General features: G+C 43.0%; 2 protein-coding genes across 2 annotated transcripts in view; one reads left to right on the forward strand and one right to left on the reverse strand.

The window, feature by feature from the left end:
- myo1hb (myosin IHb) overlaps positions 1-19,472 on the reverse strand; it is a 59,880-nt gene that overhangs the window by 26,043 nt on the left and 14,365 nt on the right. The window lies entirely within an intron of this gene.
- ssh1b (slingshot protein phosphatase 1b) lies at positions 1,498-11,082 on the forward strand. The gene is made up of 14 exons (XM_034547256.1): positions 1,498-1,595; positions 3,541-3,703; positions 4,576-4,656; positions 4,927-5,048; positions 5,142-5,210; positions 5,757-5,822; positions 6,553-6,747; positions 7,381-7,474; positions 7,640-7,768; positions 7,939-7,985; positions 8,626-8,772; positions 9,236-9,436; positions 9,677-10,292; positions 10,444-11,082. Exons 1-14 carry the CDS (start codon positions 1,498-1,500, stop codon positions 11,065-11,067), a joined length of 2,652 nt encoding a protein of 883 aa, XP_034403147.1. The 3' UTR covers positions 11,068-11,082.

Consider the following 19,472-nt stretch of genomic DNA (forward strand, 5'->3'; position numbering starts at 1 on the left):
GTTTTTGTCTTTCAGGATTTTGGAAGTGATGATGAGCGGAAAAATAGGTAAGATCTTTCTGTCTAAAGTCATGTATCGGAAGTTCTCGCAGGATTTTAAACTAATTTACAAAGAGAAGTAAACTTCTTTTGCTTCTGAGTTGTGGAATGTATTTTTATTTATGTCTTTGTGGTCAGTGGGCCTTCTGAAGGGGAGACACCAGCAGACCGTGATGTCTCAACCTATGATTGTCAGTCTATGAATGTATGTGAGATGGTAGTAGTGTAACAGGTATGACTGAAAACAACTTATTTAAACAAGTCATCTTAACAACTCCTATTTGAACATGTCAGGCTTAAACGCTTAAAGCTGCAATCCATATTTACTTGGAAACCTGGACAGAACAGATACATTTGCTTAGTTAAAAGGATGAAATCATGAAATGCAGTACTTTTCATTTTCAGATCGGTCTCTAGATTAGATGTTTAGTTTCCAGCGAGTGGCTTTTTTTCACCCCGTGAGTGTGCATGTCATCATGGTAAAAGGACGTTTTTAAGGTTTTCAGTATTTTGCAGAGTGTTTATATTTCTGTCTGTGGACATATGTTGTCACCACAATCATATATGGTTCTTTAATTGGAAGAAGGGTTTAAACCGCACACAAATTGGGAAAGACAGTTACACTTAAAATGACTAACTGTATGCAATGACTGGTCAAAGAATGGTGCTGCCTTGATTATTAGGAGCTTCTTTGACAGGTGTTGAGCTGCTTGTCCTCACTCCCAGAGATCAGCTTTCTGTAATTCCTCAGTTCCTCGCTGTTGTCAAGGAGAAAACCCTCCCGGAAGTCCAGTTGATTTAACAGATTATTTTTAAATGCTTCCTAAGTTACATAACCAATAGTCCTGTTGTTCCTGCTCGTTCATAAAGCTCTCCTTCAATCAACCCGACGTCACAGAAATTAAGATTTGTGTGAGTAAGGCTTTGGCACAGACAATGTCTTTGTGCTCACTGTGTGTGTGGGTGTGTGAGTGTGTGTGTGTGTGTGGGTCATTCACATTTGAAACAGTCATGTCATGCCTTGTCTGGAGTGTCTACATGAGTAACCTGCTTCTGTGGCTCAGTAATTCATCAGCGCAGAGTCTTCATTTAGAATTCTGCATGACAGACTTGAAATTGACGCTGAGTCCCATTTCCTTGCATGAATGACGGTATTGTGGCAGTGTTGCGTAGGGAGAGCTGATTGCCGAAGCACATGCCGTGAAGAGGAGATAGTGGACAGAGGACAGGGCAGACGAGGAGACTCGAGGACCGAGAGAGCTGTGGGAGGCAAAGAGGAAGGACTTGCTTGACCAAAACCTCGGGGAGAGAAGTTGAAGTGCTCGTAGAGGCTGAAGTCTCCTGACCGACAGGAACACACAGGTGTAGGAGATGGATGGGAGGATGTTAACAAGAGGAGACTACATTAGATTTCTATTTTCTATGGGAGACTGTAAATAGGTAACTAACTGCTAGCAGGATGCATCTGGTTGTGAAGCCTTCGCACAAAGCCATGCTCAGCGTGCTGCCTCACTTTGTGGAGAAAGCTGCTCTGACTCGGAGGGAGATCTGTCGCATGTAAGTTCTCACAACGACACAAACAGAAAGTCGAGAGCAGACTAGATGGTGAAAATGTGTCAGAGTAAGTCAACCATTACTGGCAGTATGGGGTGTTTTAGAGTTGGCGTTAAAAATATATTAGTATAGGTATAGGTAAGTGTATTAATTATGATTTCTCAGCGTAATCGGTTTCATTTAGCAGCAGGAGACATTACATCCACACTTAAAAGCTTTTACTCTGATTTTAGGTCTTCTGGTTTGTCAATGCTTCAAGTTGTTGGAAAAGAAAAAGTATTTTTTGATTGAGCTTTGTGAAGAGTTTGAAGTTGTTGAAATCAACACACCGTGTTCATGTGCAGCGTACATTTGAGCCTTGTGGTTGATTTACTCTTGTCCCTAAATCTTGTGTATTCTACATACATTTGAAAATAAATGGTGATGCCACGTAGCAGGGTAGCTGAAACAAAAGGCTTTGTGATGGTCCCACTCAGTCATACCAGGCTTTGTGTGTGTTGGTTGAGCAGGCGTATGTGAGACTGCGGTGAAACAAAGCTGCTCTGTTCCGTGTGAGGAAAGATGCTGAAGCTCTCCTCCTGCTTCACTGCAGCCCTCTTAACAAAGGCATGGCCCACAAGTCCTGCATCCAGGTCTGACAGGAGAGGAAGTCTTGAAGTCGGGGCACATTTGGACAGTCGTAGCGTACCGCTTGATTCAGCGTGGGTCAGCAGAAGGCGTCTGTTAATCATGCTATTAAAACACAGGGCTGTAAAAGTCACTGCATCACAACTCTGCTGACTCTCAGCCACTGATGAGCCCTCTGTCCTGCTCGCTGAACCAATGAGGACTTAATAAGTACGCAGCCTACACCTGACTCACTGTGCGTACAGTATCCAGACTGCAGACATGTCTTTTTGTTTTATGATGATTGTTTTTTAGGGCTTTTATTCACTTTTTATTGGAGCAGCTGGTGAGTGACAGGAAAGAGGGTCAATAGAGGAGAGGCAAGCAGCAGAGGGCCACTTTCATTGCAGTTCTTGGACACCCCACATGATTTTCAAATGTTATTTTAATAGAATAGATAAGTTTCTTTCCAAATATTTTTTGATTTAGTAGTTTAGGCCACATACCGATAACACTGGTTCTATTGTTGCTCAGTTTATCAGTTACAAAGCCAAATAATGTTTTAAAACAGTTCATAACCTTTTTAAATGCCGGGTAATAATGAAGTCTTCCGGACACATTTTAATGGTTGCAACAGTAGTTTCCTTCCAATATGTGATAAAACATTTGTTTGCTAATGAGGGGATAGAAAAACGAAGAGACCGTTGACTCGGATGATCTGAGGATGATTAGTCAAATGTTAGAATACATGAAAAAACTGAATAATAATGTGTTTTCGACATCTTCTTTCCATTTCAGTCTCAAGCGAAACAAAGGTTGTGGAGATTTTAAATAGGTCTGTGGTGTTAAGCATGTATGGATGAGTGAAAGTTGTGCAAATGATGTTTAAGGTTCACACACGTTAGGGAAAAACTAAAGGGTTGTGGAGACCATGAAGAGGAGGTCGAGATGGTTATGAAGAGCAGGACTGATTTCCTAACTAGTCAGTTGGGCTTTTATGACTGTAATCTTTGAGATATCCGAGCTGGATGATGAAGAGAATAAATGTGTTAAACTACGCCCGTACCGTAGCCAGCCAGAAGATATCGTATCCCTCTTCAGTCCAACCTGTCACAAAACTCTCCTTTTTGAAAAGAAAGACGGGAAACAATAAATCCTTACCTCCCTTGTGTTTGACTCGTTGAGTTTGATTGAAGCACAGGAAAGAGTGGTTCAACTGGTAAAACACCATCAACCTGGTGTGAGAGTGTCGACACTGTACTGTAACAAAGAAGTTCTTTGATGGCAATTGTCAAAATGATAATCTCACTCAATGTATTTTCCACATCTGCCTTTTTTCCAGCCTCAGTGAGAGCTTCTTCATGGTCAAAGGAGCCGCCCTCTTTCTGCAGCAGGGCGGCGGCGCACAAGGCCCAAAGACCCCGACCCACCACAAACATGCAGGTAGGAACAAACGAGCTGCAGACAAAAGGAAAATTGTGTTTGCCGAGGTGGTTTTTCTCCCCGTGGGTTTGTCTCTGTTTATCCTAAACTGGTCTGACCTGAGGTGACCTGCAGATTAACACAAGCGATGCTCACACATCAGTTCAAACAAGATCAATCAGTAAGCTTAAAGTTGTTTTAAAGAAATACACAGACAGTATCTGTTCTATAACTTTTTGAATTCCACTTGCCACTTGACATTATTTATTACATAATCATGCTGCCGATGTTTGTCTGCCCATCAAAGTGATGTTAAAATGCAGCACAATCTAAAAATAAAAGCATTCAGTGAGTGATGGGGCTCTTTTAAAAGACGCTCACTGTTTACAAGTTTACAATCTGACGTCCTTGTTGAGCCTTTAGTCATTCGAGGACTAAGGCGGGACAAGATGGAAGTCTGTTTGCACTTTACACTTTAGCTTAGCACAGCTGTAAGGTCGCAGGGTTTAGATGTGTCTTCATTGAGAGAAAGGAACAAGCCTGTTTCCTCCCACTGGAGATGAAAACCAAAAATGAATGTACAATAGAAGAAGCTGAATGATCCGTTTGTACTTGACCTTTAGTTTTATTGTTGTTGTTTTTTTGTTAGAAATTCCACAAAGTGTCTCTGCAGTGAAGCCTGTCAGCGATTTTAAAGTGTGCATTGTTTTCTCTGCATTGTTGTCTCTGAACTTGGTCATATTTTTCTGCTCATTGAAGCCAGTTTTAGTTTCTCACTGCAGTGATGGGAAATCATTTTCTGTCTGGATCGTTTGTGAGCTGAAGTTTTGACATCCAGACTGTGAAGTTGACCTTCACTCGTCTAATCAAACAGGACGAAAAGACTGAGCTCAACTAAACTTTGCTTCTCACTGAATTGCAGTCCACTCACTCCGTTTCCTCATAAGTCTGAAAGCGTGCTTCACTTTCAGGGGATTTACCTCAACACCTACAGGTCATGTTTAAGATCCTCCGAGCTGAAGATCGCATTAAGCTGGTCAGTATGATACACACGCACACACACACAATGCGTCACTCCCATGTATCTCTTTTCAAAAGTATTTGGATAGGTGTTTGTTCGTGTGGGTGCTGTACAAGTTGTGACAGCGCTAGTGTTAATTCTCTTACTCATTAAAACCCTTTTAGAGTGTGTCGTTTACTGAGTCAGTCTGTTCCGGCTCAGGTTTGTTGTTTTTGATGCAGTCACATATGTTTTCGCACAATAATTGCGTGACACCACCAGTAAACTCCTCCTTCTGTTCCACAGGCTGTACGGTTAGAGAGCGGATGGTCAGACAGAGTGCGCTACATGGTCGTCATCTACACCAACGGCCATCAAGATACAGAGGAAAACATCGTCCTGGGGATGGACTTTACAGACAAGGACAGGTAATTATTTAATGAAACTCTCTGTTGTCTTACATTTAGTGCAGTTGTATCTGTATATTAGAAATGGTATTCTTCAATCTTTGTGATCTACAGTAAAAATTGCTCTATCGGGATGGTGCTGCCACTGTGGAGTGATTCCAACATACATTTGGATGGAGATGGGTAAGTTTCAGTTTGTCCTTTCATAAAAGCTGGTTGGATATTGCAGGTGGGCTTCCGTCTGCATGTTTGTGTTTGTGTTTGTGTTTGTGTGTGTGTGTGTGTGTGTGTGTGTGTGTGTGTGTGTGTGTGTGTGTGTGTGTGTGTGTGTGTGTGTGTGTGTGTGTGTGTGTGTGTGTGTGTGTGTGTGTGTGTGTGTGTGTGTGTGTGTGTGTGTGTGTGTGTGTGTGTGTGTGTGTGTGTGTGTGTGTGTGTGTGTGTGTGTGTGTGTGTGTGTGTGTGTGTGTGTGTGTGTGTGTGTGTGTGTGTGTGTGTGTGTGTGTGTGTGTGTGTGTGTGTGTGTGTGTGTGTGTGTGTGTGTGTGTGTGTGTGTGTGTTTCTTGCTGACCTAGTAACATTGTCTGTATGCTGGAGAGGAATGTTCCACTGGTCGGTGTCCTGTATTGTCTCCATGAACGAGCCGTGTCCAGTCTGTGTTTATATCCCCTGATCACTGTCTGCATCTCCACCCAAACTTAAACTGGTCTTCCCTCTCCTCTTCCTCACCAGAGGCTTCAGCGTGAACACGGCAGGGCGATCACATGTCTTCAAGCCTGTATCTGTGCAGGCCATGTGGTGAGTGAATCCTCCGTGTTTACCTGTTTGTGTGGCCACGAGGGAAACACATTTTGACCATGCTGGATAATTGTTGTTTTAGACATTAGGGAGATGAAAACATGTGTACCAGAACTCAGGGCATGTTCAAGTTCATTTTAATTGTTAGATTGTGTATGCCCTTTTTATTTTCCTGTGTGCAGTGTGAAGGTACTGAAAAGATGAGGGTGAGATTAGCCTAGTTAACTCAATTATGGGATAAAGTAGCAGCTCCACAAAAAGTTAATACATAACTGTTTAGATTTTGTCAAACTTTGAGGCTTTGCACTCATCACCATTAACATCAACAAACTTGCATACAAAATGCCATGAATGTTGTCTTTCCAATCATATCCATTTAAAAAATACTAGTTTTGTCCGGTTCTACTATTTCTATCATCCCTGTACACACATGTGAATGTTAATGTGTTTGACTAGCTATTCATCACCAGAGAGGTTAATGGTACAGACATGCCCCTGCCTTTGTGCTGGTGTAGACATCCTGGCAATTGTTATTGGTTTCGTAGATGACAAACAACTAGCATTTTATTATAATGATCCAGTATGCTCAACACTGATGATTCCCCTGGTCCAGCACAACACTGCTGTCATCACAGTTTGGTCAATACAGTTTATCTCTGTCCATGTGCCACCTGCTGGTCAGAATGACCAATAAACAAGTTGATGAAGTTATTGCTCCGTGTCTCTGCAGGTCTGCCCTGCAGGTCCTCCACAAGGCATGCGAGGTGTCCCGCCGGTTCAACTACTTCCAAGGGGGAATTGCTCTAACGTGGATGGCCTTCTATGAGAGCTGCATCACCTCGGAGCAAAGCTGCATCAATGAGTGGAACACTATGACCGACCTGGAGACCACTCGGTCCGACTCGCCCACCATGTTTGTCGACCGGTGAGACTCCGCAGGCTGCTTCATGTAACATGGCAGTTTACGTTATTAGAACATTTAATTAGACAACTAATTAATGTGATTCATCCCTTGTGCTGGAAGAGGATTTCAAACGGCATCTGTTTCATGTGGCTAAGGCTGCAACTAACAAACATTTTCATTATTGATTGACATGCAGATTATACTCTATTAATTGATTAATTGCTTGTCTGTGAAATGTCAGAAAAGTCAGGAACATTTCGATCCCGGTTTCTCAAAGTCAAATGTCTTTAAATGTCTTGTTATCCAAATAAATTCCATTTAATGTGATATTAAACAAGTAGGATATCTCACTGAGAGGGAGAAAACGGCATTGTCCTTGAAAAAATACTGGAGTGATTAAAGACAATAATTTTTCTGTCGACCGACTCGATGAGAGAAATAATGCTAACGGCTCTACACATGGCCAAACGGACCGATCGCTGCTGATTTCTAACATGCCTGGTGTGTGTGTATAGTGTCTTTATTCATGGGATATATTTGAATGTGTTGGACACCAGCTGTTGTCCCATTGTCTTCAGTTTGGGGAGCATGTTACACTGTTATGCTAATTTTCATTCAGACAGCAACACTGATGTATTGACTCATTATGTGCAGGCCGACTGAGCGAGAGAGAACAGAGTGTCTCATTAAAGCCAAGCTACGCAGCATCATGACGTTTCAAGACCTGGAGAACATCACCTCGAAGGAGGTATGTGGCAAATCAACGATGTGTGTGTGTGTGTGATTGGTCCAGATCTTTCTACAATACTGTACTTAAAGTTTTCAGAAAGACGCATCTGATTTTCATGTTTTATTAAAGTAGCAGTCATTCACTATTTTAGTAAAGTATTTCTTGTACGATCCTCGTCCAAAGATCCGTAACAAGCTGGAGCAGCATATGAGCTGTAACCTCACAGAGTACAAAGAGTTCATAGACAACGAGATGCTTCTGATCCTGGGTCAGATGGACAAGCCCACACTCATCTTTGACCATGTGTACTTGGTGAGAATAATCTTGTATTTATTTATTTTATTCTACCTTTTTCATGTGTATTCCACCACGCTGATATCTAGTTACATCACAGTGTGGTTTATACTTCCCTCAGTAAACTTAACAATCCTTTTTTTTTGTGCAATTATTCTGAATAAATTTCCGTTTTTTTGTCTCTGTAGGGCTCTGAGTGGAACGCTTCCAACCTGGAAGAACTACGTGACTGCGGGTGAGCTGATAGTGTACACACCATGAAATCCAGATTTAATAGTACATTTTGTGTATTCTTTTACAGAAGTTATACATGTATACTTTTACCTGAAAAATCTGTTAATAATTGGGAGGCAAATTGTAAAATTATACCAAGTTAATCTGTTTAAAGCACAGGCACACTCTGTTTGACTTTCAATTTATATTTCGTCAGTGCAGCAGATATTTATGCTGCGTTTCAGACAACATGCAACCTCCAAGCGTTCAAGGTGCACAATGCCAAATGTAAACAGAAAACATGACTGACTAGATATTCCTTTGGCATGTGTACACACAATTAAACAAAACGCTCAGCACTGCAGCCGCTACATTTTTGGGTGCATTTTGAACATTTTTCCGAATAAATATTAAGTTAAAGTTGATGGTTTAACATTTTCAATGTGTGCTCTCCGTTTTGTTTGACGTCAGACAACTTCTTCTTCATGAAGGCGGGGCGGATGGATTTGCCCCGAGTATGTACCTTTTCTAGTGGGAGGCTGAGAATGATCTGTTCCCAGTTGGCTTGAACACAGCATTCGTCTGATTCCACATGTCTTCAGTAACAGTTTAAATAAAAAGTAGGGGAGGTAAAGACTAACATGGCATTGTTTTGGTTGCAGAGTGGGTTACATTCTGAATGTTACCCGAGAGATTGACAACTTCTTCCCGGGGATGTTTTCGTATCACAACATCCGCGTATATGATGAGGATGCTACAGATCTGCTGGCCCACTGGAACGACACCTACAACTTCATCGTCAAAGCCAAGTAAGACCATACATGTTAAAACAAAGCAGCGGGCGGGGAAAACTTGTACAGATCATAAAACTGTAAAATCAGATTGTTATCCATGAATTGTAGAAACGCCAGTCAACAGAACTTTGTCCCCACAGTCTTTGGTATTCATAGATGTTTTAAGTCATTCCAGTTTGACTTGCTCACATCATGTATTCTCCTGAGTCAGGACGTAGCTTTCTCGCGCCCAAATGCATGACACAGCTGTGAGTAACGTAGATGGAGAGAACTGGAATGGTGCAATCAGTCTGGTTGCTATGCAACTTTCTAAGCACGTTAACCTGAAGTAAAACTGGAGAAGCTAAAGTTGAGACGTGTGGAGTGCACCTCCATAAAAACCATCGAATCCAAACATTAACGATATTTTAATGGCTACCACACAGTCCTAACTGTCCCCAACTAGATCTATACAAAGTAATTATGTTCTGTCCACTAGGAAGAACAACTCTAAGTGCCTGGTGCACTGTAAGATGGGGGTGAGCCGGTCTGCCTCTACAGTTATTGCCTATGCAATGAAGGAGTACGGCTGGTCTCTGGAGAAAGCCTACAACTTTGTCAAGCAGAAACGGAGTATAGCTCAGCCCAACGCAGGTTTCATGAGACAGCTGGCCGAGTACGAGGGAATCCTGGACGCAAGGTAAGCAGGTTTACAGTTTCACTCAGACTTGCACTTTGCTGCAGTCACCTGGGTGTTTTTCTTTTTGTCCCAGTGCGGCCAGGATATTTAATCTTAGAGAAGATACCTCGGCCTGCTTTTTAATGAAGCTAATAGCCAATACGCACATGCTGCTCATGTAAAACATATGATAGTGATTTGCTTCCTGAAGCTTTCTGTTTTTTTCCTCGCATGTAAATAAAAGTATATTTGCCTTCACAGTAAACATCGCCACAACAGGCTGTGGAGGCCTGAAACTGATAAGGAGGGATCAGATGATTTGCAAGCCTCCAGTCTCTGTACTGGTGGGGAGAAGACACCAGTGCTCCGAGGGGAAGGAGCCATGGGAGGCTGCGGGGCCTCTCCGTGCAGGGCTGTGGGTCTGGACATGGAGCCCCTTGACTCTCTTAACTATAACTATTACTTCAGACGGTTGTCAGACTCTGCACTAGACAGTGAGCCCTCCACTCCAGTGCGGGGGCCCCCTCTGCTAGGTATGGAAAGAGTTTTCATTGAGATTGATGACGTGGAGAGGGATGCCCTATTGGAGGACGAGGGTTTCCCCATGGCCCATTTAGCCCTGCCTGGCGAGGGTACGGCAGCTCAGACGTGTGGCCGCCTTGACCCCCTGGAGGACATGAGACTGAGGCTCGAGATCAGTACTTTGGAGGAGGAGGATGAGGAAGAGGCCAAGAAAGAAGAAGCTGAGATGGCGGCCCTGGCTCAGACACCTGGAAATTCAGATGGGAAGGAGGAGAGCCGGTTAGGTCTGGCCAACCTGAACACCAACAATAGCAACCGCCTGGCTGCCAAGCGCAGCTGCCCCGCAGCTTTTGACGTGAGTTCAGACAATATTGCTTTTTAATTGTGTTTCAGTAATGTTTTGTGTTAACTACCTTTTAAAAAAAAATTTTTTATGGATTTCATATTTATTTAGATATTCTGCATGCCATTGACCATATGCTGTATTTGTATGTTACTCCATTTAGGACAGTGGTAGCACAGGAAACCCTTTAAAAGTGAAGCCCTCCTATCAGTCATGTAAAGACTGCCTGCGTGTACCACAAGTGCGGCGCTGTGACCGTCCAGCAGGAGGCCGTTCTCACCGCCTTAACCCCACCCGCCACTGCACTATCCCCACCATATGCATAGATCCGCCTGGGACCAATTTTGCCTCCACCGCAATTCTGCAGTCTCTGCAAACCCCTGCTGTTGTCCCACCCCACTTGATCCAGCCCTCTAGTCTTCTGTACCGCTGTTCCACCTGCACCCCCGGTGTCCCACTAACCAACCGCCAGAAACTGGTCTCACCCATGAGCTGTGAGGAGACGCCTCCTGACCGCGGCTCGGTGGACACAGAGGACATGGACGAACCACAGGGAGAAGAAATATCAAGGGATGCTACGGGGGCCATAAGAGTGGCTCCCGCTGAAGGTTTAGATTTACAACTCGGGGGTGCAGTGGAGCTCCAGCAGCAGGCTTTGGCCCAGCTGCAAATGCCGGGACTGGGGATAGAATTTGGTCTGGAACTGATGCGACAGAGGGCAGAGCAGCTTGAGAAGCTGCCAAGCTTGGCCATGGAGGGCCAGCTCCCAGTGGGGCCCCTGCCTTAATACAGTAACCCTTACATGGATGAGATGGAGGAGGAGGAGGAGGAGGAGGAGGAGGAGGAGGATGAGGAGGAGAAGGAGGTTGGACGCTGCTTTCAGCAGGAACCTTATGACGGCTGTGAGCCTTTTTCTTAGATGACTGCCGCTGTGGTGTCGTACCAGAAACAAAGCTCTGCTTTGACCTGAACTGTCATGTCCCGGCCTCATAGCTGTCAAGCTGCAAAGGCCTCTCTTCATTTCCAGAGAGTGTCCTGTCATTGTCTTCTGGCAATGAGATCCAGATGAGGCTGGTTGTCTTCACCATTCGCTGAAGGCTTGAGTGCTTCTGGCCAGATAAGGACTGAAGACTTTCCTGTGTCCTTCCACTTGTCCCTCAGACCGGATGGAGGCTCATCTGGTCTCTTCTGAGCCTGCTGGCCCCACACCACATACAGGATCATCACACTTCCCCACTTGCCCAGTGGGGATGAGCGTTATGCTGCCGTATTTACCCTCAACAGACAGGTTTGGCATATTCCAGAGACAGTGGTGGTTGTTGTTCCTTTCTAACTCCTCAGAAAGTTATAGCAAGCCTTCTGATGTTGATGGAAAGATAAATACCTGAAGTGACATGCTTCTTTCAGTGTACTGAATGTTTTTCAATCCAACTCGTCAACAGTATTCATTAAGAAGCTCAATGAATGTTTGCAGTTGCCCCATTTCGATTGCGTTCTGCATCTCCTCATGTTACCGCTGATGGCTGAATCCTCACTGACCTTCACTTATACGTTCCCTGCTGCAGCTGCTTTTGCATCAAGAAAGGGCATTTCATGTGGAAGCATAATCATTTTGAAAAAGGATGTGAGCCTTTTTATGCCTCTTTGTAAGGTGTTGTACCTCGGACCACAAGCATCTCGGAACTGTTTTGGTCAAAGACTCTTTTGTTGTCTCGGCACAGTGGCTGGTTCACCCTGACCTCCTCCATTAAAGTCAATGTAATCATGTACTTAAAGCACTTACTTTAGCCCCACGCATGACTATTACAACACATATTGTCAATTGGGCAGAAAAGATATTATTTAAATACTGAAATGCATTAAAATTTGACATTATTTAGTTTAATTGACAACATGCGTCAGTTGGATGATGAATTGTTTAAATTGAACCTAAACCCTGGGTCTTATGCCTGAAAGAATGAAAAGACTGAAGAAATACTTTGAGTTGTTGGGAGACTTGACAGTCATTCATTCAGATGTCAGGAAACATTAGGAGCTCAAATGTGATTTTATTTCCCACTCTTCATCTGATCACTTCCAGATGTAACCAAAGCCATATCATTTAGCCCGGGACATTAAATGCCCTTCACGATTTAAATTCGTCATTTACTTTCTTACCGAGTCTGCATCTGGGTACTCGTTTATCTTCGAGATTCCCAGGCAAACACCTGCGAACACTAATCATGTATAGATTCAGCACTTGAGCACAACTTTAGTATCCATTCACACACTGCGCACAATTCAAATCTATAGCTGCGTTTAATCAAATTAATTTGAGAACACTAAAGCAGAAATGGAGAGAAGTGGTTCCATTCTTTGCTTGCAGTGGACATCTAACAACTATATATGTTATTATTATTATTATGAGAATTCTGACTTCTACCAATTTAAATATGTATTATTAGTGTGACAATTTTAAATTCTAATCTAAATTTACATGACTAGATTTATTTTATTTTAAATAAAGATTAGAAAACTGCAAAGCCCAGCACTCACAGGTTTTTCATCTCCTCTAATCTTTTCCTCATCTGTTATTTGGTCCATTTTGTACTCGTTAATACAGCTTGAGGCACGTTGTGTTCAAATTGTGCCACCGAGCCAAAGTTGCTGGTTGATGGAGTGTTTTGGCACGCTGGGTGTGCCGGAACGGTACTGAAAGATGCCCGTTTGTATGCAGGGAAAACACATGCGAGTGTTATTACTGTGTTTAAAGATCTGAGTGCTTCAGAAGAAATGATCACTGTGCAAAGAATGAATGCAAGTTATTTATTCATCTTTGACCATTGGGTTATTGTATTTTTATTTATTTATTTTTATTTATTTTTTTGTTGGATCAGTATAAACTTCCATGCTTCCTCTGTTTCTTCTCCTCCCTTAACTTGACCCCAGGGAGCTGCAGGTTTGCTCCACTCGTTGGATTTAAAGAATTTGGTTTTGCCCGTTTAAACTGTTCTTTTCCCCCACGTGAGCATGATGTAACATAAGGCACTTCAAAAATGTGTTGACAACATTTGATACTACAAACATCTGTAATAGAAGAATTAAGAAATGTTACAAAGTGGCAACATAAAAACGAGATTCATATCTTGTCGTCTAACTCCCAGCAAGAAAACAAATAAGCGTATTTCCCAACATGTTCTCTTCCTTTTTAATATATTGAGTATGATTCTAATTTAAGCCGGTTGTTCTCAGTGTGTTGACAGCTGGGCCTGATCCGTGTGCTTGACATTGTGAGCACTAAATCCTTCTGCTTGCGTTCTCAGACCACAGCACTGAGTTTGGTTGTTTGTTTCATGTTTTGAATTTGTGTTTGTATTTAAGTGCCTTAACCTTGGCCTTAGCTCCATCATAAAGCATCACAGGCGTTGCAAGAGTTTCTGTGAGTGTGTTGATGGTCTGGATTTTTGTACATTACTTAACCTCACTCCCAATAATAACCATGCTCCTTGCAATGTATAACTCGGCACAAATTAATAATGTATGCAAACACACATAAGCTCATGCACAGCAGCCTCCTCCACCCCAAACACACGCATACTTGATGGACTTCCATTTATTAATAGCCTATAATAATATTGTATTTGTTTGATATTGTTGAAACTTGTGGTACACTGTATTGGTTCAATAGCTGGCTGAGGAACCTTACTTGCTGGAATGAGAACTATCATTTACATTAAAACATGAGAAAAGATGGATTTAAGTCCTTGAAATGTACCAGTCTGTATATATTTTTCTCAACAATTTGCTATAAGTACATTAGCTTGCAGATATGGTCAATATTAAGAAAAGCACTGATAATGCTACTGTGTATTGAGAAGTACTCCTAATTAAGTTCTCGTGTTTGTACCACAGCAAAAAAAAGACTTTGGCCAATTTAGGCAAATGTTTTCAGGCTCCATTAAAAATGGCAACAATTTAATTTTTTTATTGCATTATTCCCAGGCAGCAGGCATCACACTGACAATCCTACTTAAGAGCCAGACGTTGAGGACTTTGTGTGGAAGGATATTAAGACATATTGCAATTTAAAAGGGGGATCCAGGCATTTCTAGAGTGTATAGAGCACAAGTCTGCCCCAAAGCATGCGAGGTTGAGATGAGTGGAAAACGTAGAACACGCTAAACCTTCCTGGGAGTAAGATTTTGTTAAGTTAATTCTTTTTCGTTAACTTTTATGTACTGTACTGTACATTGCCAATGTTCATGTGTAATGCACTTTTCTTTCTTTTTTTACATTTTGTTAAAATGATGTCCAGTCTAATGTTTATCATGGAAATAAACCATTTCCTCTGCATAATCTCTTTATTCCATTCAGTTGATTTGCTGTGCATGCAGCTCAAATATTAGCACCACTGTTTTCATTGTATTTACACATTTTGGTGGGGAAAAAGGGATCCATATTTATTTTGTCATACCGTTATTGCATTTACTGTACATCTATAATCATATGTTCACCTCTGTTTGTCTCTGGCTTTTGCCTGCTCATAAATGGGCAGAGAGCTCTCTTATTTAATTAGTCAAATGAAGTCAGTGTGACATCATGGGGCAGGTGACGGCTGAAGAAGAAGATCTCGCAGAAAGACCAAAGTCCTACAGGACGACGGGCCGGCAGCGCATCGGTCTCAGTAAGTATTTACCTATAATCTGTGATGGTTCTATGTCAGTATAACTACGCAGTTTATTAAATAACGTACAAAATGTTGTTTGAATGGAGGTATTGTCATAGTAAATGCTATAGTAAATGGCCAGTTAACATTTTCTGCCTCAATGACAGACACATTTTCATCTCAATGCCTGTATTGTTCATGTTGTATGCTCCCGTGGTTATGTATATAGCGTATTATGTGGTATAGCTGCACATATATCGTTTTATGATGCTTTAAGTCCTGCCTTGTAGAATGCTGGGAATGTTTTACTGTCGAACTAGATAATGTGTCTGAATATGATCCTGATGTACTGCCTATTTGAATTTGAGCTTATTAAATGTACACCGATGCGCTTAATGCTCTAAGGAAGGGCACAGGAGGAGAAGAGGAAGAAAGCCTATCCTGAGCCCGGGCTAATAGTTTATGTACTCAAAGTCACAAGTCTCTTGTAAATGTTGTGCATGAGAGACAGTAATGGGCCATGAGATATATGAGGGAGGGAGTTTCACAAGCCAACGTCACAGATGCCTCCCATTGTTGCCATTACAACACATCCATCCCAAAATAACACTTCAGATAGACTAAAGCTGTTCGCACACGCATCTGTCGAGGATTGTTGGGAGCCACATCATAGAAGACCGGCGCTAGAGTTTGACTGTCAGCTGGCTGAAGATGAAAGCTCTAATACAACTAAGAGAGACGGTGTGTGTCAATATCATTCAGTCAGGTGCTGGTCAAACGCAGGCAAAAGTCTCAAAACTGAGATTAACTTCAAACTTTATTTATCACAACTATTTCTAGAAATTCTACTTGTGTGAATCCATAATGTGACGCAAATGTTCTGATATTTTGTTGTGGATATATTTTTACAATCAAAATTATAATTTGGATCTATACAAATGAATTAAGCTACTCCACAATCGTCCCACTTACAAAGACCCTTAGTTGGGAATCACGGGTGTAAACAAGAGGAACCATAATGTCTAGATAAACTAAACAGGCTTTGAAGGAAATAGATTTATTTATGTTTTGTGGACAAGCACATTGGTTAAATAGACGGGCGTGACAGACATGAGGTCTCACTCAACGCCTCTCAGGCTTGAAATAGCTCAACAGCGCAGCACGTGATTGCAGATGAAGGGTGAAGAGGTTCCGCCACCTCTCTTTCCTTACTCGAAATCAAAGGACATCAGCTTTGCGTTTCATCTGATTTCTAGATTATTTTAAGTGTATGTACCTGATGTAACAATACTGCAATAATGCAAATACAGTATTTTCTTGTAATCTAAAAATACTCCACATACCACTTTAAAGTCTGTTGAGCTGTTTTCCCTTTGCAATAATCTCTCTTCCACCTTCCAACATGTCGGTGGTGGTTAAACCCTGCTCTCAAACTATTCGGTTCAGAAGTCAAAGCACTTGTGACTTGAATCACGTAGTCCAGGTGACCTTTCTCTGAAGCCCGTAACCAAAACAACAATAAACATGCAGCTAGTTTGAAGGGGAAGCACAAACACGCCTTGTCTCCAAACCAGTAATTGACAGTGCATGATGTCGAACACTGTGCTGCAGATGGAATCAGTAATTAGAGATGTCCTATAAAATAAGGCTTTGTTATGATTCAAGATGTGTTCATTTGTTTTCAGAGAGCATCTAAATGATTTTAAATGATTTATAAGTTATGTCTTGACAGTATTTTATTAGTTCACATTGACCTTGGCACCTGGCAGCTGACCTCTTATCTCACTGGTCTTGTTTCCTTTTTGGCCTTCTGACTCAGTGGCAGCAGTAAGAGCAGCTTTAATTATAGCCACCACAGCATTCCTTTCCTACAGAATAGGGGGAGATAGAGAGGCCACGGGAGGGCAAGTGTGAGCAGAATAGAAGAATATACAAAAACTAGAAAGAGGTTCAAGATGATTCAAAATAGAAAAATGTATTTTCATTGGGATGAGGAGGCAAGCCATCCACATTACATCATTGTCTTGACATTGTTCTCTCTCTCTCTTTTCTACTGATAAGAGCAGAACAACAACCATGGGTCAGAAACTGGAGAAGCTGTCGGAAAAGGATGAAGAGTCGCTTGATAACTCCGACTGGTCAGGGAAAACGGAAGAGACCGAACAGTCAAAGACGGCACAACAAGATGAAAGCAGAGATCAGGATGGTGGCAGTTTTACGGCCCCTCGGGTTATTGGCTGGATTAGCGGGATCAGTGTCAGTGGCTCGTCCACTGGGCTCACAGTCACTTCTGCACGTACAGACCCCCAAACTGGGCAGCCAATCAGGCCTTTAGGTCAGCGGGAGCACCCTCTAAACACCAGGGGAGAGTGGGTGGGTAGAGTCAGGGCGAGCCGGAGTGTCATTCGGACTGCAGAGGAGTCAACAACTGCCCTGAGCCCTCAGGAGACAAGACCAACTTCAAACAAAAGACAAGGCTCTGAGAGTAAGACTGTGGTCGATACTGGGACTAAAGCTATGGAGGAGCAGGGAAATGGGAAGAAATCAGATCTTGGTCGGAGCAAGTTAGGACCTGACATTCAAACCAGGAGTCTAACTTCCTCATTCAATCCCGGTAATGAGGACGACTTTGTGGTGCTCGAAAAGGATGAGACTTGGATGTCATCTGATGGGGACATCAATTTGGGCAGAAAGATAAAGACGGAGAATCTTCTATCGCCTATTAAAAGAAGAGTTGAGGAAGACACTTCTGCTAGTGGCCTTAACCTTCCACAAACTTCCAGGTATGCCCCTCAAGAAAAGGGTAACGAGAGGAAAAGCAGGAGAAGATCAGACACATTTCCAGTCGCAACTGACGGCGTGGAAGCACATGCCGAGACTTCACCCGAAGCCTGTTTTGAGAGGGAAATGGGTCCACATTTGGCTGAAGTGACAGGCAGCAGGTGTCGGCTAAAAGGAGTCGGTCATGTTGGAGCTGTCCACGCTGGGACAACTGGGAGAGGAAGAGCAGAGAGGGAGCAAAACATGAACAACCACAGCAAGGGGCAAGTTTCTAACATTAGCGAGGAGCACCTGTCAACACAAAATAGCAGCTTTGTGAAAAGCTCAAGCAAGAGCAGTGAGGATTTAGAAGACATGCTTGATGAAGAAGGCCAGTTCCTTATACATGATAAAGGAAGTCACGATTCAGAATCTGTTGCACAAGTGGGAGCGGATCAGTCCCATCAGAGCAGGTTTGCTGGTGCAGTCGCTATGAGGGCTAAAGCCGGTAGTTTGTGTCCCAAGAAAGAGGACAGCAGAGTGTTCTGCAAAGCAGCCGACTCTCACCCCTCTCGCTCTGAAACACCACCACTACATGACAATCCCTCACTTTCATTGAAACGATGCAACTCAATTCTTTGTCCTCCTCTGCCAGAGAATGAAGGCTGTGATGGAGAGATGCAGGTCGCGAGCTTAAAGAAGGAGAGCGAGCTCGTTTGCTTCTCTGCTGTCATCACCCCTCCACCTTTAACATATCTGTTGCCTAAAAGAGAGGCATCCATGCAGACACAACTCGGTACAAGCATGGGGAAATCCCAAATGGTGGCAGATGCCTCGTGTGATTCTAAAGATGAAGCTATGCCAAAAGAAAAGCTAAAGGTTAAAGGTCCACCTCCGCCTGTCCCCAAAAAACCTAAAAACCCATTTATAAAGCTCAAAACTGCACAATTAAAGTCTAGTGATGTGCAAAGAAGAGGCAAAGATCATCTGCGTTCTGCGGAGAGGGTCAAGAGGAGACACACTTTTGATTTTTACAAAGATCTTCCGAGCAACACTCCAACAAATCAGGACATGTGCTTGCTGTGGGACGAAAGGGGTGCTTACAAGGCGCCAATCAACGCACGGCGGCTGTCAGTTGACCTCAGCCCTTGGGAACAACTTTCACTGGGACACATGGATGATCAGTACGGAGACATGATCGACTACGACTACTGCGAGCGAGTGGCAAATATGTCTCCAGAGGAAGAGCCGCAAAATTTGGACATGTTGCAGAGAAGAGAATTCCTGGAGAGACGATCCAGATTTAAAAGCTTGCCTCCTCCTGTCACGAAAAAGACGTCCACAGAGACTCTTCACATACCTGAGGTCACATCGAACAATGAAATCCAAAGACCAAAATCTGCTTATTCAGGGGAAAAAGAAATCTACCCTGAGCGCCTATCTGACAGAGTCAGCAATGACAACCATGGTAACTACGGTAAGCGTAAAGACAACCACAGTAGCAATAGGGATGCAGGAAGTGGCGGTGAGGTGGGTTCCTACAAACCTGTGGCGAAAATCATCAAAGAAACTAATCAAATGCAGAGACATCAGGCCTGGGTCAAACCTGAAGGGGCCAAAGCTCCGGTTCGGGTGGCAGAGGAGGGTCCCTGTGTGAAAGTATCCCAAATGAAGAATGCCTTTGATGTCCCAAAGAAATCCAAAGCGAGACCACCGGAAGAACAACCATTTCCAAAGAAAGGTAAAGACTTTGCAATGTCAAGGTTGGGGCCATTGGTTCTGTCTTT

This window comes from Cyclopterus lumpus, chromosome 12, assembly GCF_009769545.1.
Source record: "Cyclopterus lumpus isolate fCycLum1 chromosome 12, fCycLum1.pri, whole genome shotgun sequence".
Classification (NCBI taxonomy): domain Eukaryota; kingdom Metazoa; phylum Chordata; class Actinopteri; order Perciformes; family Cyclopteridae; genus Cyclopterus; species Cyclopterus lumpus.

Coding starts and splice junctions, on each gene's coding strand:
- ssh1b (XM_034547256.1), top strand. CDS start 1,498: ATGCATCTGGTTGTGAAGCCTTCGCACAAAGCCATGCTCAGCGTGCTG. Junction 3,704..4,575: donor CCGAGGTGGTTTTTCTCCCC/GTGGGTTTGTCT, acceptor TAAGTCTGAAAG/CGTGCTTCACTTTCAGGGGA. Junction 7,475..7,639: donor AGAACATCACCTCGAAGGAG/GTATGTGGCAAA, acceptor CCTCGTCCAAAG/ATCCGTAACAAGCTGGAGCA.